The sequence below is a fragment of the Schistocerca gregaria genome, chromosome 3, assembly GCF_023897955.1.
Source record: "Schistocerca gregaria isolate iqSchGreg1 chromosome 3, iqSchGreg1.2, whole genome shotgun sequence".
Lineage (NCBI taxonomy): Eukaryota > Metazoa > Arthropoda > Insecta > Orthoptera > Acrididae > Schistocerca > Schistocerca gregaria.
In genome coordinates this window covers 206,538,424-206,565,387 of record NC_064922.1, presented here as the reverse complement: position 1 = coordinate 206,565,387, position 26,964 = coordinate 206,538,424, and the positions used below count along the sequence as shown (strand labels likewise).

Here is a 26,964-nt window from a genome sequence, read left to right as displayed (position 1 = left end):
GACCATTACACCAACAACCTGAAAACAGCTTTCGCATCCCGCAACTACCCTCCCGACCTGGTACAGAAGCAGATAATCAGAGCCACTTCCTCATCCCCTCAAACCCAGAACCTCTCACAGAAGAACCCCAAAAGTGCCCCACTTGTGACAGGATACTTCCCGGGACTGGATCAGACTCTGAATGTGGCTCTCCAGCAGGGATACGACTTCCTAAAATCCTGCCCCGAAATGAGATCCATCCTTCATGAAATCCTCCCCACTCCACCAAGAGTGTCTTTCCGCCGTCCACCTAACCTTCGTAACCTCTTGGTTCATCCCTATGAAATCCCCAAACCACCTTCCCTACCCTCTGGCTCCTACCCTTGCAACCGCCCCCAGTGTAAAACCTGTCCTATGCACTCTCCCACCACCACCTACTCCAGTCCTGTAATCCGGAAGGTGTACACGATCAAAGGCAGAGCCACGTGTGAAAGCACCCACGTGATTTACCAACTGACCTGCCTACACTGTGATGCTTTCTACGTGGGAATGACCAGCAACAAACTGTCCATTCGCATGAATGGACACAGGCAGACAGTGTTTGTTGGTAATGAGGATCACCCTGTGGTTAAACATGCCTTGGTGCATGGCCAGCACATCTTGGCACAGTGTTACACCGTCCGAGTTATCTGGATACTTCCCACCAACACCATCCTATCCGAACTCCGGAGATGGGAACTTGCCCTTCAATATATCCTCTCTTCTTGTTATCTACCAGGCCTCAATCTCCGCTAATTTCAAGTTGCCGCCACTCATACCTCACCTGTCATTCAACATCATCTTTGCCTCCAAACTTCTGCCTTGACCTACATCTCTGCCCATACTCTTTGCCTTCAAATATGTCCACTTGTGTCTGTGTATGTATGGATGGATATGCGTGTATGTGTGTGTGCGCGCGAGTATATACCTATCCTTTTTTCCCCCTAAGGTAAGTCTTTCCACTCCCGGGATTGGAATGACTCCTTATCCTCTCCCTTAAAACCCACATCCTTTCATCTTTCCTTTTCCTTCCCTCTTTCCCGACGAAGCAGCCGCCGGTTGCGAAAGCTTGAAATTCTGTGTGTGTGTTTGTGTGTTTTATTCATTGTGCCTATCTACCGGCACTTTCCCGCTTGGTAAGCCTTGAAATCTTTGTTTTTAATATATTGTTATTTATTTTCTGTGTTATGCAAAGTACCAACTGAAAAATGCATGTTTGTATCACATTCACCACTAATATTATCAAACATGTCACATTACAACTGTTGTACAGTTCACAACAAATGTCTGAACAGCCCACCATCAACTTCAGTGCAGTTGGGCAGTGTGTTTTCGTTGCGCATCTGATTGCTGCTGCACATTGCCCAGTGAGTGCAGCAGCATCCATGATGCAATGAAGCAGTTCATCTCACGTATTCACATTGTTTGTACACTTCAAACTTCATCCAACCCCATAAACAAAAATCTAATGGTATAAGGTCTAGCAATTTTAGTAACAATTTAACTGTACTACCATGACCAATCCTGAAATTGGGGTAAGTGTGGCTGAGGTATTTCTTCTCATGTCTGGTAAATGTAGAGGACGTCTGTCATGCTGGAAGTATATTGTGGTCCACATGGTCAAACGAACTTCTCTCTGTATTGACCATTCCTCTTGGGACACCCTGTATAAAACGTGAGTTTCTTAATTATCTTTTGTGGAAGCAAAAAATTTCACTTTGTGTTTCCGTGTTTCTAAGGAAAAATATTTATTGCATCCATAGCATGTAATAAACTACATTTGTTCTTTAGATCATCATAAACAGTGAGTACCTCACGAAGGTGAATGAGCAGTCATCTTGTATGATACCTTCAGGCTTTGATTTATGTACCATCTTTGGGGTGTCAGTGGAACATTGTGCCTTACAAGTTATTCAAGAGATGTGTCCAGCAAAGAAAGAAACCCTAATGATTCAATGTTCTTCTCCCATTACAAAATCAAGGAAAAAATTAGCTTTCTGCTAGGTACCCGAGGTACAAGAGAATATTTAAATATAGGAAAATGAGCAAGATGGTGCAGGCTAAGGAAGCTTGTCAGGGACACACTGTGGTGAAATGTGCTGTTATGCTATGAGCTGTTACTGCACTAACAAGTCAGAAGCTTAAGGAGATCTGTCCAGCTGTGGTAGTCTTCTTCTTTGTTCTGTCAATGATGAGATCAATTCAGTAAGGTCACATGTGGTGACTGTGACATTGCTACGTCGCTGTTTTAAATGGTAACCTGGCCTCTATTTTAGGTAATGACAAATGAATATGGTACATGATTCAAATGTTTGTTGTAGTTTCTGATTTGTTATAAGTTTGTAGACTACAGATTTTTGCGGGTTATAGAGTGGTTGGCTCGTCCAAGTTTAGTGTGATGATCAGCCAAAATTGCTTACTTTCAGTTTAGTCAATTCCTTGTTGATCTTTTCTTTATTTTGTCTTAAGTATGTATGAACTAATTGACTGCAAATTTTTGTCATGAATTTAACCACACTTGGCTTACAATATTTTAGAATAGTGCAGTGTAAAGGGATCAAACCCACACCACCACCATCACCACCACCACCACCACCACTGATGACAACAAGAACAAAAACAACAACACTATAACAATCATTTTTCTAAATACCTGTTTGTCTTTTAAAATGCTACACTAAAGTCATTTCTTAGCGAAATCTGCATCTACTGTGTAAATATTCTATCTAATGAAATAATATAACATTAGATAAATTTTAACTGATCATTGATTTTAATTTATAACTTACAGAATTAGTAAGCAGTTGCAACAGAACTCCCAGCTGATTTCAGAATTAGCTGCTGTTAGCATGGGTATAAAAATTAGAGTAACAAGAGATTGGGATGTTCCTTTAGCTGCCAATGTGTTCATGTATTATGCAGGCTGGGCACAACTAATGGAAACTCAAGAAAAAGCAATTGGTACGTAGTACATTCACCACTGCATCAAAGACTGGACTCAATCTATATCTTTGTATCCTAGTTTTCAGAATCTGATGTTTATCAATAACAGATTTTCTGTCATTACACCACATTCTTTTATAACCATTTTATTATAACCACCTTGAAAGCCAAAGGCAATTTTTCTCATAAAATGAAATTAGATTTTGTGTTTTGTTTTGAAATGTCATTGCAAATAATTAATCAAATATTTTTAAAACCTACAAATATACTTCTAGGGAACACTTCTTCACCATGGGTGGATTGGTGGAGAAGTGTTGCCAAGAAGTTCATTGGTAGGTTTTAAACATGTTTGAGAAATTGTTTGACAGTTTTTTATAGTAGATTTCTCTGGAATAGAAAATAAATCAAACACGTTCACATGCAATGTGAATAACATTGCCAACACATGTTAAAACAACAGAGATGAGGTAGAATGAAAATAGCAAAGGCATAGGAAACCTAATTTTTTGTTATAAAAAAAATCACTCTTAAGTTAAATGGCAACAAATTAAAGTTTATATAGTGGAATAGTACACATTTTTCAGTAATACAAAATTGCAAATCTGTTCTAATTCCTCAAATAATATTGACAAGTCTTTTGCTGAGAATCATATCACATTTTTCATGTATAAAATCGAGTTAGGTATCACTTTTTCCTAGTTAACATGTTTGACATATATTTGTACACATATCTCACCTGTATTTCTAGCACATTTCGCCTTGCAGTTTTATTTATTTCTCAGCTCAATGTTCATGCCATTGTATCTCCTGACCTGTGTGCCATGCAATGATATAATTATGCAGGTACATCCAGTGGCATACATACCTACTTTCTGGGAAATGTTTTGTGAATAGAGATAGTAGCAGAGAAATAATAAATGAAAAAGTCATGTATGATGCAGCTGTTCATGCAACTCAATATTTGATGTCATATCTCCTGTACTGTGTGTTTACAGTGATATAATTTGCTGGTAGATTCAGTGGCATATGTGAATACTCACTGCAAAATGAGTTGTGAGTACAGGCAGTAATAAAGAAGTAATATATTAGAAGTCATGCTTCATGTGGCACTTTTACTGCATGTACCGTGTAAATGCAGTAAGTGATAAACTTTTTTCTTTTCTTCATTTTGTGGGGGTTATCAATGAGAAACATTTTTTGAAAAATTTTATATTATGTGTAAAGTTTGTCACTAAGTGCTGTCATTCTCCCATACTGGATGAGTGAAATACAGTTATTGACGCATAAAGGGCTACACTTCTTTTCCACCCTTTCCCCTATCCCCCAACCCTTTGGTAAGTAAGTATATATAATTTGGATTATTTTCAAATCTGCCTTATGCAAACACAATTTCTTTTTGTTTGAAGAGATTTCAGGATTGCAGCTGCTTGTCATAAACTTCATTCCACGATATTTCAACTGGACACGGCTAGTCATCTTCAGGTGAGCCATCGAAGACTGGCAAAGATGTTCTCCTCTCCGCCTAATGTAGCGCACTGATAGTATTTCCATGCATGTTTCAGAGTCATGGTGATAGAAGGACCACACTGCCCGATGGCAGTGCCCTCGCTGATAGAACTGCAAGGATTGGCTGCCTTCAGTGGTGCCGCTCACCGAAGATAGTTGATCGTTGCAGTGGGGGTGCTTCCGCTGGGTAATGTGGTCCTTCTGTTGCTGTGACTCTGATGCAGGTGCAGAAGTATTATCAGCACGCTATATTAGGCAGAGTGGAGAACATCTTCGTCAGTCTTTGATGGCTCACCTGAAGATGACTGGCTGCTGTCCAGTTGAAATATCATGGAATGAAGTTGATGATGACTGGCTGCAGTCCCAAAATCTCTTCAAACGTTTAATTCACTGGGAAAACTTTCAATTTTACAACAGTTCCTTTTTATTCACTCAGACATTTTTCATTACATATGTGTCTCCTTCTGTGGGGTCTACTACATTTTTGTAAAGTATGATACAAAGATTACAATCATTTGTTTATTGTAGGCCTAAAAGTTATAACGTGTGTTTTGTTCAGTTTCTTTCGATTGCCTACCTGAAAATTACATTGCTAGTGCAAATGCATTTTTTACTGTCTGTTTTCTGTGTCCTGTTTCGTCATTTTGACAGCATGTCATATGTAAAGTAATCAAGCTCTCAAAACGACCAAAATGGAAACAATATCTCAATCTGTTAGAATTCGTTTGCACTAGCAATGTTAGTTTTCAGTTGAGCAATTGAAACAAAGCAAAGAAAGTATATGTTATAATTTTTAGGCCTACAATTGACAAAAAATTACAAACTTTGTACCATACTTTACTGATACATATGTGAATTTCACTCACACACACACACACACACACACACACACACACACACACACACACACGCATGGACTTTATGTAAGAAAATGTTTTGAAAATCCACTGGAAAATTCGGAAATTTGGATGATATTTTTGTATAAAAAGTGTGCAGAATAGACCTTGAATTGCCACATTTTACCCATGACCTCTTTCCTAAAGAGGAGCAGCAGTCTTTTCTGTAGTTTTAGGGGCAGCAGTACAGATGACTGACTGAACTGGTCTTGTAACATCAACCAAAACAGCATTCCTGTGCTGGTACTGTGAATGGCCAGATAGCAAGGGGAAACTACAGCTGTAATTTTTCCCGAGAGCATGCAGCTTTACTGTATGATTAAATGATGATGGCATCCTCTTGGGTAAAATATTCCAGATATAAAATGCGCCCCCCATTTGGATCTCTGGGCAGGGACTACTCAGGAGGATGTCATTATCAGGAGAAACAAAACAGGTGTTCTATGGATCGAAATGTGGAATGTCAGATCCCTTAATCGGGCAGGTAGGTTAGAAAATTTAAAAAGGAAAATGGATAGGTTTAAGTTAGATATGGTGGGAATCAGTGAAGTTTGGTGGCAGGAGGGACAGGACTTCTGGTCAGGTGAATACAGGGTTATAAATAAAAAATCAAATAGGGGTAATGCAGGAGTAGGTTTAATAATGAATAAAAAATAGGAATGCAGATAAGCTACTATGAACTACATAGTGAATGCATTACTGTAGCCAAGACAGACACAAAGTTCATGTCAATCCCAGTAGTACAAGTTTATATGCCAATTAGCTCCACAGATGCTGAAGATATTGAAGAAATGTATGATGAAATAAAAGAAGCTATTCAGATAGTTAAAGGAGATGAAAATTTAATAGTCATGGGGAAGTGGAATTTGATAGCAGGGAGAGTAAGAGAGGAAAAGGTAAGGAATGAAAGAGGAAGCCACCTGCTACAGTTTTGGACAGAGCATAACTTAACCACCACTAACACTTGGTTTAAGAATCATCAAAGAAGGTTTTATATGTGGAAGAGTCCTGGAGACACCGGAAGATTTCAGATTGATCGTATAAGGGTAAGAGAGAGATTCAGGAACCACGTTGTAAATTGTAAGACATTTCCAGGGGCAGATGTGGACTCTGACCACAATTTATTGGTTATGAACTGTAGATTAAAACAGAAGTAACTGCCGAAAATAGGAATTTAAGGAGATGGGACCTGGATAAACTGAAAGAACTAGAGGTTGTAGAGAGTTTCAGAGGGAGCATTATGGAACAATTAACAATAACTGGGGATAGGAATACAGTAGAAGAAGAATGAACAGCTTTGAGAGATGAAATAGTGAAAGCAGCAGAGGATCAAGTAGGGAAAAAGATGAGGGCTTGTAGAAATCCTTGGGTAACGCAAGAGATACTGAATTTAGTTTATGAAGGGGGAAAATATAAAAATGCAGTATATGAAGCAGGCAAAGAGGAATACAAACATCTCAAAAATGAGATTAACAGAAATGCAAAATGGCTAATCATGGATGGCTAGAGGACCAATGTGATGATATAGAGGCATATATCACTAGGCGTAAGAAAGATACTGCCTACATGAAAATTGAAGAGAACTTTGGAGAAAAGAGAACCACCTGTATGAATATCAAGAGCTCAGATGGAAAACCAGCCCTAAGCAAAGACAAGAAGCTGAAATGTGGATGGAGTATAGAAGGTCTATACAAGGGCGATGTACTTGAGGGAAATATTATGGAAATGGAAGATGATGTAGGTGAAGATGAGCTGGGAGTTGTGAGACTGCATGAAGAAATTGACAGAGCACTGGAAGACCTTAGTGGAAACAAGGCCTCAGGTGTAGACCCAGCCATGTCCAAACTCTCCCATCTAGTGGGCAAGATGTGTGAGACATGTGGAATACCCTCACACTTCAAGGAGAATATAATAATTCCAATTCCAAAGAAAGCAGGTGCTGACAGGTGTAAAAATTACTGAAAATACTAACATGAATTCTTTACAGACAAATGGAGGAACTGGTAGAAGCTGACCATGGGGACGATAAGTTAGGATTCTGGAGAAACTTAGGAAAATGAAAGGCAATACTCACCCTCCAAATGATCTTAGAATATAGGTTTTGACTGGAATACTCTCTTTGAAAATTTGAAAGCAGCAGGGGTAAAATACAGTAAGCTAAAGGCTATTTACAACTTCTACAGAAACCAGATGGCAGTAATAAGAGTAGAGGGGCATAAAAAGGAAGCAGTGGTTGAGAAGGGAGTGAGGCAGGGTTGTAGCCCATCCCCGATGTTATTCAGTCTATACATTGGACAAGTAGTAAAAGAAACCGAAGAAAAATTTGTAGTAGGAATTAATATCCAGGGAGAAGAAATAAAAACCTTGAGGTTTGCCGATGACATTGTAATTTGGTCAGCGGCAGCAAAGGACTTGGAAGAACAGTTGAAAAGAATGAACAGTGTCTTGAAAGGAGGATTCAAGATCAACATCAACAAAAGCAAAATGAGGATAATGGAATGTACTCAAATTAAATCAGCTGATGCTGAGGGAATTAGAGTAGGAAACGAGGCACTTAAAGTAGTAGATGAGTTTTGCTTTTTAGGCAGCAAAATAACTGAGGATGGTTAAAGTAGAGAGGATATAAAATGTAGACTGGGAGTGGTAAGGAAAGTGTTTCTGAAGAAAAAAAGTTTGTTAACATTGAGTATAGAGTTAAGTGTCACGAAGTCTTTTCTCAAAGTATTTGTAAGGAGTGTAGCCTTGTATGGATGTGAGACATGGACAATAAACAGTTTAGGCAAGAAGAGAAAAAAGCTTTTGAAATGTGAAATGTGATGCTACAGAAGAATGCTGAAGGTTAGATGTGTAGATCATGCAACTAATGAAGAGGTACTGAATAGAACTGGCAAGAGGAGGAATATGTAGCACAACTTGACTAAAAGGGATTGGTTGTTAGGGCATGTTCTGAGGTGTCAAGGGCTCACCAATTCAGTACTGGAGGATAAAAGTCATAGAGGGAGACCAAGAAATAAATGCACTAAGCAGATTCAGTATGATGTAGGTTGCAGCAGTTACTCAGAGATGAAGAGGCTTGCACAGGATAGAGTAGCATGAAAGGCTGCATCAAACCAGTATTTGGACTGAAGACCACAACAACATAACCTATGAGCAGTTGTATATGGCATGCTCAAGAGTCAGTAAACCATCAGCACTGTTCGTTTTCTGTTTGGACAGAAAGACAAAAAATATTGTTCATCACCAAGCATTGTGATGATCACATTAAAAACACCACAAATTATAGTCAAAACAGTTAATTCCAATTTATTTCATTTCAATAAATTCATGATCTTACTGAAATTGTTTTGTTGCAATATGCACAAATTCAAGGAAAGATTTGGGTTGATGAATTCATTCTTGGTCTTCTAACTAACTGACTGACTGACTGACAACACGCACGTTAAAACACTGAGATACAGACATGCTATACAACAAAGACGTTCTGTTAAAGTAGCTGTGAGAAAGAACATGTTAAGCTGTGCTGTGAAAATGTCTGGTTTTGTTTTCCTCTTTGCAATAATTTTTAACAGGAAACAGAAAAGTTTCATTTATGGCTAACTTTATAATCCTATCAGTTTTTAGATTAGAACCTTGCAAAATCAGTCATTAATGCTACTATCCTTATACATCCAGCATCTGGAAAGGTCTCTCTCATACCCCATGTACTGATGGTTCTAACCAATTTGCTGATTAATTTTGACTTCTGGTCCCAATCAAAGTTCAATTTGCAGTAACAATAAATAAGGTCAGAGAGATTTGGGGGTGGAAGGGGAGGGGGAGGAATATTTCATTAGCCAGTTGCAAGATTGGCTGAGGTCTGTTGCCTCCCGTACTAAAGTTATCACACTAAGTCATTGCACCAACTGTAATGAACTGAGTTATTACAAGGCATTAATACATGACTGGTTCAGAAGTCCTCTGTAAATAACAATGGTCAAAGTTTGATGTTGAGGTCAGTAGGAAACAGAATCTCTGATGGTAAATACATCAATAACAAAAGGTGTTTTCCATTCATGAGATACAGGAATGCTTAAGCAAAAACATGACATTCACATTGATGTTATGTTTCCAAGCATTTGAATACTGTTTTAATACATTTCTGCAATGTCTGTCTCTGATGAACTTCTCTTTTCTTTAACAAACTACCACATATTTTCTTAACTGAGTTTGGAAAGAGATTAATACTTACTTCCTATTTAAAGTGTAGGGTGATTATAATTGAAGTTTCATTTTCAAAACATTGTAGGGAAAAAAAACCACTGCTCATGGTGATGTCAAATTTGAACAGAATATTATCGAAGAAGGTGGGAAACATTATTGGAAAAAAGAAAAAAAGCAATTAATAAAAATTGTACCACTAGATGGCCCTGCAAGCAGTGTAATATGCAAACTAAAAGAAATGGGGTGCACAGCTGTTCCTCCTTTTGTATCTCAGATGCTCAGAATGACTGTCTCAATGCAGGATCGTGTACTACTGGTAAAGCTCTTTTACAAGAATGGCGACTGTGCACCAGAAGCTCTTTGGAAATTGTGGGCATTCAGAGCTATGAAAACAGATGTTGGTCTGATGTCTGCCAAGGGTCTGTAGAAAATGATTATGAAATCCAAAAAGACATGTTCTTTTGTAGTGCAGTGTGGCAGAGAGAGAAAAGCAACTGATCCAGCACATGCTGACCTGCCGGTAAGACAAATGTTTGCTGCAGACTTTCTTGCTCACATAGAAGTGGACAATGAATGGCCATGCAACATTCAGTGGGCAGACGAAACCCATTTCCATCTCCAAGGACATGACAATAAACAGAATTGCAGAATATGGGCAACAGAAAATCCATTTTCACATCAACAAGTACTGCTTAATTCTGCAAAGGTAACTGTGAGATGTCGGTTGAAGGCATTGTTTATCACAGGCTATATTTTTTGGGGGGAGATGGGCTCTGTGGGTCTTGTTACATGTACTGTCACTGGTAAACAATCTCAGACTATTTTGCATACCTATCTCATTCTAACCCTTCAACACCTTGGATGTGTAGATAGGATCATTTTTATGCAAGATGACACTCCTCTGCACATTGCACAGCCAATGAAGCAGCTGCTGCACAGGTATTTTGAAAATATTAGCATTATTAGCTGTCATTTTGCTACAGCTCATCTGTCCAGATCACCTGATCGTAATACATGTGACTTCTGGCTGTGGGGTTATCAGAAATATACTATGTTTAGTGCTCTAATTACAAATGCACGCATTGTGCAGCACACTCTTAACATGGCCCCTGAGACATTTCAATCTGTTGTGGAATATGCCATTTCTTGATTTCAGCTTGTGACAGAAAATGGTGAGCAATATATTGATCATCTTGTGCCAGTCTCATGACAACTAAAACCCATTTCATTGTTGCTTTTTATGTGGTTTTTGGCTTCAGGACAACTACAAAACCAATTTCATTGTCACTTTTTATGTTGGTTTTGGTCCCAGGACAATTAAAAGCTGATTTTTCCCATCCAATGTGGTATGACCATGCTACAGAGGATGGGCTTACCTAACTAACAGTGCCAAAACTGTTGAATGCCAGACTTGTGCAATCATGCATATTGCACAGTACAGTTGGTTGAGTGTGCAATTTGCACTGTAGCCATACATTGTGATTTATCTGTCATTTGTAGCACAACCCATTTATACCACAGTGCTTACAGTGTCATCTAGTGGCAAATTTTCCATTAAATCTTTTTTGTTTCAGTATTATTCCCTCCTTCTTTGATAGTATCCTGTTCAAATTTGACACCATTGTGAGCAACGGTTCTTGTTTTACAGTGTTTCGCAGCTGCTGCCAGTTCTGTTGGCACGTGAACCAACAACAATGGTGGCAGCAACAGCAGCAATAATAATAATAATAATAATAATAATAATAATAATAACTCATCCTTTAATAATTTTGTACAATGGTACATACAAGTCACTTCCTAAGAGGTATACAACCTGTCACACAGGAGAGAGTTCATTTTATTTGGAAGCACATGTGTGTTTCTAATTATGTACAGACACAATAAAAGTCACTTTGGAATCTTGCAGGATATCTGATTCCACTGAAACAATAAAAACAGATAAGCAACAACAGAAATATTTTTTACATGAAAGGCATAGTAAACACACCACACATATTCTTGAATAAATGGCAGATCAGTGTGAATGGATATAATTTATGTATTCCTCAGTGTTACATATATTATATTAGCTTAGCACCAGCTGATTTGCTCATGTAGACTGTATGACCTGCAGAGATATTTGTTGTTGTTACTTTTTTGTCTTTATTCAATCAAATTTTTATGTTCACAAATTTCAACAACCTCTAAGCTATTCACACTAATTAAGGCCATACAAGTACAGTCTTTTCTAAATATACGTCTGACCAAAAAGTGATTCTGGTAGCTGTAGTCCAAAGTTTTCATTAATCATACCTTTTTCTTTCTTGTGTAAATATTTCCATAAAAATTTTCATCTTCTAACAAATATTTCTTTATATCTAACCAAGAAGTGAAACACCAATTTTCATAAATTTAGCTTTAAAATTCTTTTAATATAACAAAATATTTTCTTAAAACTTTTCATCCCCTATTGCACTCCTGTAGGGATTGAATTTCCAGAAACACTGAAACATGTACTTTTATTTCTAACCAAGGCTGAAAGTGCACTTTGAAGGAAAGAAATTACATTTTACCAATTTGCAATGGAGATCAGTCTCCATAAAGTGTTGGAAAACTGCCTGCAGCTTTCACAAATGCTCCTCTCACGTGGAGCCCGTGTCACTGAGCTAGTTGACGCAATAACAAATGTCCTGAATCAACTGCTTGAAATTGGTGACAAATTTTCATTGCAGATGAAATTCCAGAAGTCATGTGATTAGACTGGTAAAGCACTAAGAAATGCTGAGAAGCCAATTTCAATGACAAATGCAGCTATATGTGATGCAAGTTGATGAATGAAGAGAACTGGCACTCTGACAACTCCATGAACAACTCCACCTGGAAGTAATTGGATACAAGTCCACACCACTGCATGTTGACCATCTGTTTAAAATTGCAGCAAATACATATGGTGCCTTCTGGCTTCTAAATCACCACCAAAAGAGTGGCCCACTGGCCTAACAGAATAGGGAAAACTATGCCAAGTTCCTGCTAACATTGCAACTCAGCCTTGATCTAATTTCTCATGATCAAGGGAAAGGGGTGAGGTACAAAATTTAGGTAGTGCTGACATCTGGGGGGAGATCTGGATCTTGAAATTATGTTTCCAGCCTGAGATATTTGCAAACAGCTGTTTGTATGACCTTGTATAGAGTCAAAATCCTGAAAGATGATTGATTAAGACACTAAATGGACTTCATCCATGATGTGGAATCCAAAGCCTACAAATATTTTGTAGCATCTGTGAATGAACCACCAACAGTGTAAGTTGCTGTTCCACATTCTTATAATGTGTGGAGACAGAGATCTGCATCCATAATGGAATATGCTGTTTACAACTTGATATAGGGCTGCCTAAGAGTGTGTACAAATATACATTAATTAGGCTTACTGTCACCTCTACATTGATCTGAAACTCAAGCCTCAAGCAGTCATCCACCCACAACCAATGTTAGCTTGTGGGGCATCGGAGGCAACCTCTGAGTTCAGGAAATACGCTGACACCTCCAGTGACTGTCCTGTAGCTTGCTTACTGTCACGAACTGATGCTAAATGGCCTACCTTTTGGCACACCCAACATATGTTGTATAGGGGGGCCAATCCTTTTTGAGATGCTCTAAATGACAATTGGGGCAGGACCCCTGGCTTGCCCATTTAGTGGAAACAGATACAGAAGGAGCCCAAAAACTGTCATGAGTGGGATCAAAACTCTTGATTTACTTGTACCCACAAAGCTGTGGAAGGAGATGGACAGTAATTTCAAATCACCACACTCGAATCATCAACGGGAGCGTCACTGGTAACTCAGTGAAAGGCAAGACTACCTGGCCAAAGCCACGGGGTACCACGTGCTGTTTACTATACTTATCCAACTTTGCCACCTGCCAACTGTTGTAAAGGACATTCCTTGCTGCTGTTGTAAGTTCATGTGATCCTGCAATCTGAGGATCTTTGGCTAAAGAAGTTCAGACAGGACCCTGCCCTAGTTTGGACCTAGGGGTCAGGTGCTAATCAGACAACCACATCTTTAGTTGGCAAGTCCACATATGAGGTAGCACATTGGGGACACTCATACTGCACTTGCCTGAGAGATCTTGCAGGTTGGTGATCCAGTCCACATACGACTGCCTAGGTCATTTATGATTATGGTTAAACTGCAACCGAGTCACCGACACATTGGTTTGATGTCCAAAATACTGCATGAGTGACTGACAGAGCTTCAATTTTGCCTTACTTCATGCAACCCCACATTGCTGAATAATAATGAAGTGGCGTTATCAGCTGGATCAACAATATGCTTTAACTGGCAGTGCAGTAAGAACTGGTGCAGGTAATTCTCCCAACTTGTAGACTCACTGAAACTGACAAATGGCTTTAGGGGTGTTTCGGGGGGAGGGGGGGGGGTGGCTTCTCTACAGATGCCTGCTCTACCATCAGTATGAAGTGAGAGTGGATCATTTTTGTTGCATTCTGTTTGAGCAGCATGTACAGATCCTCCTGCTACATTTTATGGTACTCCTGCTGCAGCTGTTGTTATTGATCCTGCAGTTGCACTATTACTGCCAGCATTGAATAAATGGTGAGCTCATGCTGGCCATAAATCAGCTATATGAGAAAGCATTACATGTTTAAGAACACTCATGTTGCCACTTTTGTATTTGCACTGATGTGACAATTCTACAAAACTGTCCAACTAGTGCAAAGGCCACCATTTTATCCAATGGTGGATGCATCATCTAGAAACCATTGAGCTAGGTCCCAAAAGGGGAACACAAACTTGGCGTGTGGTCAGTCTGTGGAGGAGCAGTGTGTCCAAACACAGAATAGAGAGAGCCATGGAGAAAGACACAAACATGACCAACATGAACTCCAGAAAAAAATAAGCACATGGAACAGAGAGGATGCTGAAATGAGGAAGCCAGGTCTGAGCTAGTTGGACTCAGAATAAGAACTGAACTACCACCTCTGACTAGTAAACACTTGGGTCAGCAGGTCTGGAAATACCACAACCCACACGCACCATCTGTGAGAACTTTCTCACTACTCCACTGTGAGACCTACATCAGCTCATCTGCATCCTTCTGCATGTCTGCTGGTAGATGTACTAAAATAATAATCCTTGAACAGTCACAACTTTAAATTTTATAAAATTACTCTTGGATTACCTCCTGTTGCTAATGCCTTTCACTTTCCTTATTGATCATTATTTTTTATCTAAATTTTAAATAACGGTTTTTCAAAACTTGCATTTGGCTAGAATAGCACACCATTCGTAGCAGGCTATACACATAGTGCCGGTTCAGTGTTACAGTAGTCCACAAGCATTGTTACGACAGAACAATATCAACTTAACCTTTTGTTAATGACTGGGTGGTCACGGTAGTAAGGCTTGGATCTATATTCAGGAGGTTGGTGATCTATGTTTAGGTTTTCTGTAGTTTCCTTAAATTGCTTAATGTGGATGTTTGTATGATTCCTGCGAAAAGTTGTGGCTGATTTCCTTCCTTATCTTTCCTCAATCTCAGCTAGTACTTCATTTTTAGTGACCTCATGGACTGTGGGATGTTTTGTTCAGCAGTTCCACCTTAAGTTCCTTCATCAGTTGGTCCTTTCTATTTTACTTTACCCTCTTATCCTCTACCAGTAACTTTCCAAAACATGTTTCTTTAAACAATGAACACCCGTGCATAAAAATTGTCAAAGGTGTGATTACTTTATAAATTAGCTAATGTGTTAAACATTTGATGTTAAGCATGTAAATCCTTTACAGTTGAAGAAGCAAAACCCTAATTATACCGGTTTTATCAGTCTCTTACAAACAATGTTTTTCACTTCCCATAGGCCCATTTAAAAAGTAACATTTTGCCATACTTTCTCTTGTGATAGTCATAAGAGAACTACTGTACAACACAGTTTTTTGAAATAATTTAAATATTTATACATCCTGTGTTGAGAACTCATATTCCTGCAAAGTTTGCACTCACTTTTAAGAAAATGTACTTTTTCACACATCTCAATGTTTATAACATCATATCTTCTGAACCCTGTGTTGTACAATGATATAATTCTGCAGGTATGTTCAACAGTATATGTGGATTCTGTCTGCAAGAAATATTTTGTGAATGGATTAAGTAGTAGATAAATAATAAACTGCAACATCGTGCCCGGTGCTGACATTCTACAGTATGAACAGTGAAAATGTAGTATGCAATATATATTTTTTTCCTTTATTATTTTGTGGGGTGTCAGCAATAAAAAAGTTTTGAAAAGGTTTGAATTTATGTGTAATGTTCTCTCTTTGTCAAATACTGGGTGGACAGAGTCTGGGTAATTAACACACCATGAGTTAAGTTGCCTCATGACATACAGCTGGAAGCTATGTTGCGCACAGTCAACAGGATACAGGCTGCTGACCTGGGTTGTGGTGGTGTTGGGGCACTTGAGACAAATGGTTTGGCAGCTGTGGAGCCTATAGCATTGCCTGGGATCCTTGATGCCATGATGTCTTTCGTTTAGTACATCCCAGCTGGTCAACAATTACCTGACGGTGATTGGCAAAAAGTGGCAGGGTCACGAATCTCTGGACAGAAGGTGAACGTTGGTACTGGTCATACAACTGTCCCCTATATCTTAAAAACAGGTTTGAGGTACTGTCAATAACTGAAAGTACATCTGAGCCAGCACAGGGCACCTCACTTGTTGGGACTGTGGTCGATCTTCCTGAGAGGTCCAAGAAGTGCAGAGGGTGGAATCGCTTACCATGTTAGGCAGGTGACAGAGACCCTCAGGAAAATAGTGGGCAATTAGGGGAGAAGTCCAGTAACCACTCTGTTTGCCTGCTGGATGATCCTATTCAAAATGTGGAAGAGGCTGTACCAGTAGTGATTGAGCACACTGACTACACACACATGCAATTTGTGGCTCACATTGGTATGAATAATGCCTGCTGCCTGGGTTCATAGGCAAACCTCAGTTCCTACAAGGAGATGGATAATCTGAAGAAGGCAACAGGCCTCGCCCACAGGGTGGACACAGAGCTATCATTTTGCAGCACGATTCCTAGAATTCATTGTGATCCTCTGGTCTGGAGCAGAGTGGAAGGCTTAAATGAAAGGCTTGCATGACCTTGGATGCAGATTTCTTGACCTCTGCTATTGGGTGGAGAATTTTAGGACCTCCTTCAGGGCTGCACTACACGTCGGAAGTGGCTATTAGGGTAGCGGAGTACATGTGGCATGCACATGTGTGTATTTTAAGGTATAGAAATTCCTCCTCATATCCAGTAAGATGTATTCTGGTTTCATACATGATAGTATTTATCATGTCTGTTTGGAGAAGGAAGCTGTTAATATAGCACTAGTTACTTGGAGGAGAATCTGTGGAAAGGTTCCAAAACTAGTCTCACTTATACACATAAACAGTGCCCACTTAGTCAAAAGGATAGAATGTTGGCTGATACCAGGTGTCAATAGCAATGAAATTCTAAACTCCAATTGGAAAGTATAGTACAAAGATAGGTTGAATGCTGGTGATGAAGGCATGTTTCTAGCCATAAAAAAAATGTGATATCATATAGTGAGACTGATACAGAATCTGAATGTAAAATAATTTGGATGAACAAAAGTGTTGAATGTGGGTAAAACATGGTCATTGAATGCTTTTATTGATGGAGGAATAGCGGCGGAACGTTTGATAGGAAACTTGGAGAATATTTCATGCAAAATTCCCAGTCATGTAGTAGTATTCGGTGGGGATTTCAACTTACCAGCTATAGACTGAGAGATCTGAGTGATCAGGGTAGGTAGTAGATACAGGGTATCATGTGAAATTGTTTTAAATGCATTATCCAAAAATTACCTTGGGCAGTTAACCAGAGAACTGGCTCACGAAGGTAATATCTTAGATCAAACAATGGGAAATCCAGGATGAAATCTAACAGTATTATGAAGAGGCAAGTTGCCACTCATCATATAATGGAGATGCTGAGTCACAGATAGGCACAACAAAAAGACTTTCACACACACACACACACACACACACTCACACACACACACACACACACACATACACACACGCATATACACACACAAAATAATGCAAATGCTGCAAGGGGGTAAGGAGGAGGCTGGGGCAGGGAGAGGGAGGGATGGTATGGTAGGGGTTTCAAACAGTGGAGTGCTGCAGGTTAGACTAAGAGCAGGCGATAGGTGGGAGGGGGGGAATAGCAGAAAAGGAGAGAAGTAAAAAGACTGGGTGTGATGATGGAATCATGGCTGTGTAGAGCTGGAATGGGAGCAGGGAAGGGGCTGGATGTGTGAAGACAGTGACTAACAAAGGTTGGGGCCAGAATGGTTATGGGAACATATGATATACTGCAGGGGAAGTTCTGACCTGAGCAGTTCAGAAAAGCTGGTGGTGATGGGAAGAATCCATAAGGGACAGGCTGTGAAGCAGTCATTAAAATGAAAGATGTCAGGTTTGCCAGCATGTTCACCAACAGGGTGGTCCACTTATTTCTTGGCCACAGTTTCTCAGTGGCCATTCTTGCAGACATACAGCTTGTTGGTTGTCATGCCCACATAGAATGCAGCACAGTGGTTGCAGTTTAGCTTGTAGATCACATGACTGGTTTCACAGGTAGCCCTACCTTTGATTGGGTAGGTGATGTTTGTGACTGGACTGGAGTAGGTGGTGGTAGGAGGATGTATGGGACAGATCTTGCAGCCAGGCCTATTACAGGGGTATGAGCTATGAGTTAAGGGGTTGGAAGCAGGGGTTGTGGAAGGATGGACAAGTATATTGTGTAGGTTCGGTGGACAGTGGAATAACACTGTGGGAAGGATGGGAAAGATAGTGGGCTGGGTGTTTCTCATTTCAGGGCACGGCATGAGGTAGTTAAAACCCAGTCCTGAGTCCTGTGTGGTACAGAGTTAAAAGTGGAATGCTCCTCTGTGGCCGGACGGTGGAACTTTGGGGGTTAGTGGGAGGCTGGAAATATGAGGCATGGGAGATTTGTTTTTGTACGAGGTTACGAGGATAATTAAAGTCTGTGGAGGCTTCAGTGAGATCCTCAGTATATTTCAAGAGGAACTGCTGATCACTGTAGATGCGACGACCATGGGTGGCTAGGCTGTACGGAAGGGATTTCTTGGTATGTAGTGGGTGACAGCTATCAAAGTGGAGGTATTGCTGGTGATTAGTAGGTTTGATATGAACGGAGGCACTGACAAAGCCATCTTTGAGGCGGAAGTCACCATCTAGGAAGGTGGCTTGTTGGGTGGAGTAGGACCATGTGAAAAAAATGGGGGAGAAGTTGTTGAGGTTCTGGAGGAATGTGGATAGGGTGTCCTGACCCTCAACCCAGATTGCAAAGATGTCATTAATGAATCTGAACCAGGTGAGGGGTTTATAATTCTGGGTTTTCAGGAAGGCTTCCTCTAATGGCCCTTGGATAGGTTGGCATAGGATGGTGCCATGTGGGTACTCATAGCTGTGTCTCAGATTTGTTTGTAGGTAATGACTTCAAAGCACTACACAGCTGTCATTCCTCCATCACACCCAGTCTTTTTACTTCTCTCCTTTTCCACTATTCCCCTGCCCCTCCCCACCTTTCCTCTGCCCTCCATTTAACCTGTAGCACTTCACTGTCTGCCACCCCTACCATACTATTCCTCCCTCTCCCCCTCCCCCTCCAACCTCCTCCTTACCCCCCACCCAATCACCACTCCCATCATGCACTGGTGCTGCTGCTCGGAGTTTGGTTTCAGTTACCTGAGACAGCATCTCCTCTATATGGTGAGTGGCAACTTTCCTTTTCATAAAATCTTAGATCTGCAGATGACAAACAGACCCAAACTTTGCAACTCAGTTAGCATAGAATAAGGAACCATTAATCACAAGGCCATTACAGCATTACTGAATATGGCTGTAAACAGGAATACAAATAAATGTGGGAAGATTTTTCTCCTTAGCAAGAGTGACAAGAAACGGATTTCTGATTGCACAGTCAGCATGAAATTTTAATTTCCATCACAGACAATGTTCATATTAATGGAAAGTACAAGGACATTGTACACCATGCCTTAGACAGGTATGTGCCAATCACAATTGTGAGAGATGGAAAAGACCTGCTGTGATCTGACAGCCATGTTAGAAAGCTACTACAAAAGCAAAGAGAGCTTGACTGAAAATTTAAATGTAGCCAAAGTCTCAAAAAAAAAAAAAGCCAAAATTAGTATAAGGAGAGCCATAATGAATTCAGAAGTGAAATTATATCTACTGGCTTGACAGAAAATCCTAAGAAGTTTTAGTCTAATGTTAAACCAGTACATGGATTGGAGCTATCTACGCAGACACTCTGCAACCGTAATGGCACTGAAACAGAGTATATCACAGAAAAGGCCAAAGTACTGAACATCTTTATCTAAAACTATTTTACAGAAGAAGCTGCATGGTAGAACCTCCTTTAAACCATCAGACATATGACAAAATGGCAGATACAAAAATATGCAAACATGGGGTGGAAAAGCAACTTAAATCACCCAAAAGAGAGAATACCACTGCACCTGCCACTGCACCTGATGTGATACCAATATGATTGTACATTGAGTCTTGTAGCATCATTGTACCATGATTGGAAATCCTGATGATTGGAAAAAAGCACAGGTCATTCCCATTTTCAAGAAGGGTTGTCAAAAAGATACACAGAACTGTAGACCTATGTCTCTAATGTCAGTCTGTTGTAGTATTTGGAAAACATTTCATGCTCATGTATTACGTCATTTTTGGACACCAGAAATCCTCTCTGCAGAACTCAAAATGCGATTTAAAAAACAAAGACTGTGTAAAACCTTTCTCACTCCATTAGTCCCATGATATCCGGAAGACAGTAAATACCAGTGCCCAAGTCGATGCCATGTTCCTTAACTTCTGTAAGGTATTCGATATAGTTCTGTATTGCCACCTAATGAGCATATGGAATATCAGACCAACTGTATGTTTGAAGATTTTCTTAGCAAACAGAACACACCATGTTATTCCAAAGGAGAGAAGTCTACAGATGTAAAAGTAACTTCGGGCATACCCCAAGGGTGTGCCTTAGGTCCATTACTTTCCACAATATATAGAGATGACAAAGCAGAAAATGTTGGAAGTTCCATGAGGCTTTTTGCAGATGATGATGTTTTGTACAGAGGAGCCACAATCCTAGTAAATTTTAATGAAGTACAGGAAGACCAGCTGAGGATCTACACTTTGTGCATTGAGTGTCAGTTGATCCTCAACATAAACAAATGTGATGTATTGCGTATACATTGGCAGAAAGAGCCATTGTTGTATGATTACACAGATTCAGAACAATCACTGAAAGCAGTTCTTCCATAAAATATCTAGGTGTACATGTGCAGATCAATTTAAATTGGTACGGCCACTTAGACTATTTGCAGCAAAGGCAAATTCCTAACTGACATTCACTGAAAATAATCTGTCAACAAAGAAAGTAACCTACAAACACTACATTTGAACAATACATCAGTAATGTTCATTGGTATGTGATCCATAGCAAATCATACTGTAAGTTGATACATAAAAAATCTACTCAACAAATGGCAGCATGAGAAAACAAGCGCGCGCACACACACACACACACACACACACACACACACACACACACACACACTCTGAAAGGTTTAACTTTTACAAACCTTTGGTGCAAGTGGTTTCTTCTTCTGGCAGAAGAGTTGAAGGGGAAGGAAAAGGGGTGAAGTAAAAGGACAGGAGAGGTTTAGGAAAAGGGGTGCAATTCAGGAAGGTCACCCAAAATCCTGGGTCAGAGGAGACTTACTGGATGGGATGAGAAGGATCACTGTATGGTTTACTGTTATAGTACCTAGAGCATATGTTCCAAATAGAGTTAACAAATGTATTGCTTCTTGCTGCATTTATCTTGCAAAAAGACCACAAAGATAAAGTGAGAGAGATTCGAGCCCAAGTGGAGGCTTACTAGCAATCATTCTTCTGTTGAACCATTTGTGATGAACAGGAAAGGATTAAGTGACGGTGTACACAAAGTAGCCTTTGCTTCACATTGCAGCAAGTATTGTGCAATTTACAGGGTACGTAAAACTGGCCCATAAAGTCAACACATGAACATAAAATGAAATGGAGAGTATTCAATATGATTATGTTTACGCACTTTCATAGTGTGTGCTGAAAGTATCCTCTGTTAACTTCAGCACACATGTGAGCACCCTTGTGGAAATTCATATATACCCTTTGTCAGCTCTTTTCTTGTGATACTATTGATGACATCTTGGTTCTTGAGTTCTTCAATTGTGTGTGGATTAGTTTTGTATACTCTTCCCTTTAACAGGCCCCACAAGTAAAAGTCACAAGTGGACAAGTCTGGTGACCAAGGAGGCCACAAGCCTTTGCTGATTGTCCTCCCTGGTGTAAATGTCTCATGTACATGGGACAATGGTGCAGATAATGTGTGGCATTTTCTCAATTGGTTTCAACAAGTTTCACTGGCTGTGGCTGCAGCTGCCTTACATTTCAACAAATTTCCGGACAGTGTCGGTACATCAGAGGAACCCCTCTTCCCCACAGGGCTCTCTGGTCTTTGGCCAGTTCGTACTTGGCTACCACAGGGCCCCAACCTTTGCAGCATCTTTTCTTTATGTGCCGCATGTCTATTCGCTTGCTATTCCTTTTCCCCTCCCTTGGTGAATATGTCTGGATTGTATTTGGGAATGTGTTCCGCATTTTCAGTAGCTGTCATAAGAACAGTCTCACCACTGGTTTTCATTCCTTTTTCCATTCTTCATCTACTTTCTCATATCCTTCGTCTGCTTCAGCATTTGAGGCTTATCTTTTTCTTCCTCCTCCCTGTGTACTCCTGAAGGCCAGCCCATGTAACAGGTAATTGGGTAACACATAATTCGCAGACCCGGGTTGACAGGTAGGGTTCGCACGTACCCCCTGGTACATGCCAGGCCCAGGGAGGTGTGATTGCCTGAGTTGTTACCTCACATTGCCAATTGCTCATTCTGTCAGGTGTTTGAGAGGTGTGACCTGAGGCATGGACAATCACCTAAGGCGGGTGCCCCCAGTTGGAAGAAGTGTCATCAGAGGCGCTGGCAATCATGGGGGATTTTCTCACAATGAGCCAATCAGGATCTTCACAGTCCATGTCTACCAAATGTAAACAGAATGAAGATCCTGTTTCAAAGACCCTGCCAGCTGCACCACAGTTCCTTGTGGTTTAACATACTGAAGATGTTTGGTCCTTTGCAACAGTAAATCTGTTTCTTATTCAGAAAGGTGTTAATGCAATTGCCGGCCCTGTGAAATCCTACTCTCATTCACGCAATGGAACTTTGCTTTTGGAGACTACTTCTGATTCTCAGCTTCATTCTTCATGGCTATCCTGTTTGTGTTGAAGCCCATAGAACTCAGTTATTCCTGTGGTGTTATTTACACTAGGCTGTTTGATGGTTTGACTGAGGCAGAAATCCAAACGCACCTCCCTGATCAGGGTTTCAATGCCATCCATCAGGTGATGAAAAAGGTAGATGCATCCTTAGTACCCACATGCACTTTTTTCCTCACCTTTGATTGAATGGTGCTTCTGTCCAAGATCAAAGTAGGCTATGAAGTTATCTTAGTCTGACTGTATGTTCAGAACCCGATGCGCTGGTACCAGTGTCATTGTTTCAACCACACTTGAATGTCTTGTTGACACCTGGCCAAATGTGTAACCTGTGTAAGGATGTGTAGGAGGGCGATTGTTTGCCTCCTTCTCCCCACTGTATCAACTGTAATGGTGACCATGCTGCCTGTTTTTGAGATTGTTCCATGTATCTTGATGAGTGGGCTGTCCAAGAGATCCGAGTAAAGGAAAAATTGCCTTACCCAGTCACTTGTAAGTTGCTGGCTAGTCGCAAACCCAGTGTTCTACAAACTGGCACTTACAGTACTGTTCTTGCTACATCTCACTCCATGAAGGACATGAGCAGCAGATATGCAACCTCTAATTCAGGACTGCAGTTGTGAAATCGCCAGTGTCATGGTTTCATCGCTGTCTCCTCATGCAGCAGTGCAACAAGCCTCCAAACATTTGCCCCATGGGGCAAAGTCACCTGCTACACAACTGACAGGCCAGAAAGGACAGAAGGAATACTTATGTGAATACTTCTTATGTCCTTCCAGCCAACAAACATCTGAGTCTTCCTCTGCCAAATGGAAGGGCTTCAAGAAGTCAAACAAAGGCAACCAGTCTTCTTAATCACTGACTTGAAGATCCTCTTTGACAGTGTTGCTCTGTGATACCCTTGACCAGCTGACCTCAGTGTTGCTGGTGTGCATCGCCAACTGTTTTTCAGAACTGGACTCTGCAGTTTGACAGAGAGAGACTGCCGACACCTCTGTAGATGTGTTGGAGCAAAATCTTCCAGCCTCTGCACCCTGTAGCAGTGAGCCTTTGAAGGCTGGCATTCAGCACTCTTCCCTCTTTCCTCATTTTGTCTCTCCTCGAAGTCAGTGATTAAGAATACCGTTAGCCTTTGTTGGACTTCTTGCAGCCCTTCCATTTGGCAGAGTAAGACTCAGATGTTTGTTGGCTGGAAAGACATAAGAAGTCTTCACATAAGTATTCCTTCTGTCCTTTCTGGCCTGTCAGTTGTGTAGCAGGTGACTTTGCCCCATGGGGCAAATGTTTGGAGGCTTGTTGCACTGCTGCATGAGGAGACAGCGATGAAACCATGACTCTGGCGATTTCACAACTGCAGTCCTGAATTAGAGGTTGCATATCTGCTGCTCATGTGCTTCATGGAGCGAGATGTAGCAAGAACAGTACTGTAAGTGCCAGTTTGTAGAACACTGGGTTTGCGACTAGCCAGCAACTTACAAGTGACTGGGTAAGGCAATTTTTCTTTCACTCGGATCTCTTGGACAACCCACTCATCAAGATAAATGGAACAATCTCAAAAACAGGCGGCATGGTCACCATTACAGTTGATACAGTGGGGAGAAGGAGGCAAACAATCGCCCTCCTACACATCCTTACACAGGTTACACATTTGGCCAGGTGTCAACAAGACATTCAAGTGTGGTTGAAACCATGACACTGGTACCACCGCATCGAGTTCTGAACATACAGTCAGACTAAGATAACTTTATAGCCTACTTTGATCTTGGACAGAAGCACCATTCTATCAAAGGTGAGAAAAAAGTGCATGTGGGTACTAAGGATGCATCTACCTTTTTCATCACCTGATGGATGGCATTGAAACCCTGATCAGGGAGGTGCATTTGGATTTCTGCCTCAGTCAAACCATCCGTTTTTCAGAACTGGACTCCACAGTTTGACAGAGGGAGACTGCCAACACCTCTGTAGATGTGTTGGAGCAAAATCTTCCAGCCTCTGCACCCAGTAGCAGTGAGCCTTTGAAGGCTGGAACTCAGCACTCTTCCCCCTTTCCTCATTTTGTCTCTCCTCGAAGTCAGTGATTAAGAATACCGTTTGCCTTTGTTTGACTTCTTGAAGCCCTTCCATTTGGCAGAGGAAGACTCAGATGTTTGTTTGCTGGAAGGACATAAGAAGTCTTCAGAGGAGTATTCCTTCTGTCCTTTCTGGCCTGTCAGCCTTTCCCAGCAGCTTGGACAGCCTCCTCTTGGCCCTCTCACCGTGAGTAGGTCATTTTAACTAGGTTGCGTATTGGGCAATGTCTTTTTAGCCACCGACATTTGTTAAATGGTGCTCCCCCACCACTTTGTGCACATTAGACTCAACTTTTGACCATCCACCATTTCCTGAAGGAAGGCTCTTTTTTTAACAATTTATGTTCTTGTTTTTGTTTGACATCTGAGTTATCGGCCATTTTAGCAAATGATATGCGGCCTGTTGACTGCGTTTTACTTTCTGTCCATCATAGCAACATGGTGAAGGCCATTTAATTTTTATTTCTGGACCTCTGTTCCTCTATGGCGTATTTTATAGACCTTTCTCCAAGTCCCTGTTTTTAGCTGTTTTCTCTTCCATCGATTAGGATTGACATGTAGTTGTTTTTAACTCCTCTCTTTGTCTTCATGTTCTACAATTTTGACATGGGCATGTATGTCCCTAGTTGTTTTTGTGCCCTAAAATGAAACAAAACAAACAAAACAAAAACATCAAAGGAAATGGTTAGTTTTGCATGACTGTGTGGACAGTGTTTCTAGTTTTCCATTATTACTGATGCATGTGCATGCACTGTAACATTATCGTTGCCTACGGTGGGCCATTTTTACGTGGCACACCCTGTAGATTTAGATGTAAATACACAGTTTCTAAATTGACTTACTGTATTAAACCTTGAATATAAGATCATACTTCTTAACAGTTGCAGACCAATGCTGTATGTTGCACTGGCCAACACCAATAGGAGGGATCAGCGACTGATCCCACAACCATCACACATTCTCTATCTAGGATAAATCACATTCCTTATGTATTTCCATAATTTTGGCAGATTAGAAGATTAAAATGTTGATTATTATTACTGGGAAAAGGTTTCTGGGACATTTTTAGTAAAAAATAAATAGTTTTTTTTTTACATTTATTTGTATTAATTTCACAATTACAAGGATTACTCAGATTCACATTCAGAACACTTTACACTACGAACTACTACTTCCTTCTTGGTGTGCGCAGGGCAGATATACTTCCTGCAAGAACTGCAAGCCTTCACTTACTTACGGTCTTTGCTTCTGGTGCATAAGTAATAGCATCCTTTCTGTGGCAGATTATGCACAGATGCTCGTGTTACTTTCCATCACTGCTCCGTAATGTTGTTTCTTCTGCTTGCAGCACCTTGATTTTGATTACACTCATACCCAAAAGTTGATAATGCTGTAGTGTATTTTGAGTGTAGGCCTACAGCATTTTGAGCTCGTCTTTTCATGTTGAGGTCACAAAGTTCACAAGCAAGATCTTTCAGGTACTTCTTTCTTCCAGAACTCTCTGTCAGGTAATTCTTCGTCCATTCCTTGTGTGTATCTTGAAATACAACATATGAATTGTATGCTGCAATGTCAATCAAGTTGAAAAACACCGCCACTGGCCATCGACGCGTTGCTTGATGGCAGCTGTACGTTCTTACACACTTATCGAATGTATCCACTCCTGACTTTGTACAATTGTAGAATAGGATGATGTCTGCTTTCTCTTCTGTCACATTCATATCATGATGTTGGGTTGACAATACTGTAACAACCTTTCCTTTCATGGCATGTAACTGACTAAAGTGGCATCATCACTAAAGGCAAATCGGATTGTTCCCGGTGTAGCTTTTTTTAGAGAAACAGGACAGAGTTCTGCAGGAACATCACATTTGTCACTTCGAAT

At 40.5% G+C, this 26,964-nt stretch overlaps 1 protein-coding gene across 1 annotated transcript in view; it reads left to right on the top strand.

The window, feature by feature from the left end:
• The window catches only part of LOC126354840 (putative aldehyde dehydrogenase DhaS), a 225,344-nt gene that overhangs the window by 73,823 nt on the left and 124,557 nt on the right, over nt 1-26,964 (top strand). Inside the window, exon 3 of the mRNA XM_050004816.1 lies at nt 2,810-2,979. Coding sequence (XP_049860773.1) covers nt 2,810-2,979 — 170 coding nt within the window. The remainder of the gene's footprint in view (nt 1-2,809; nt 2,980-26,964) is intronic.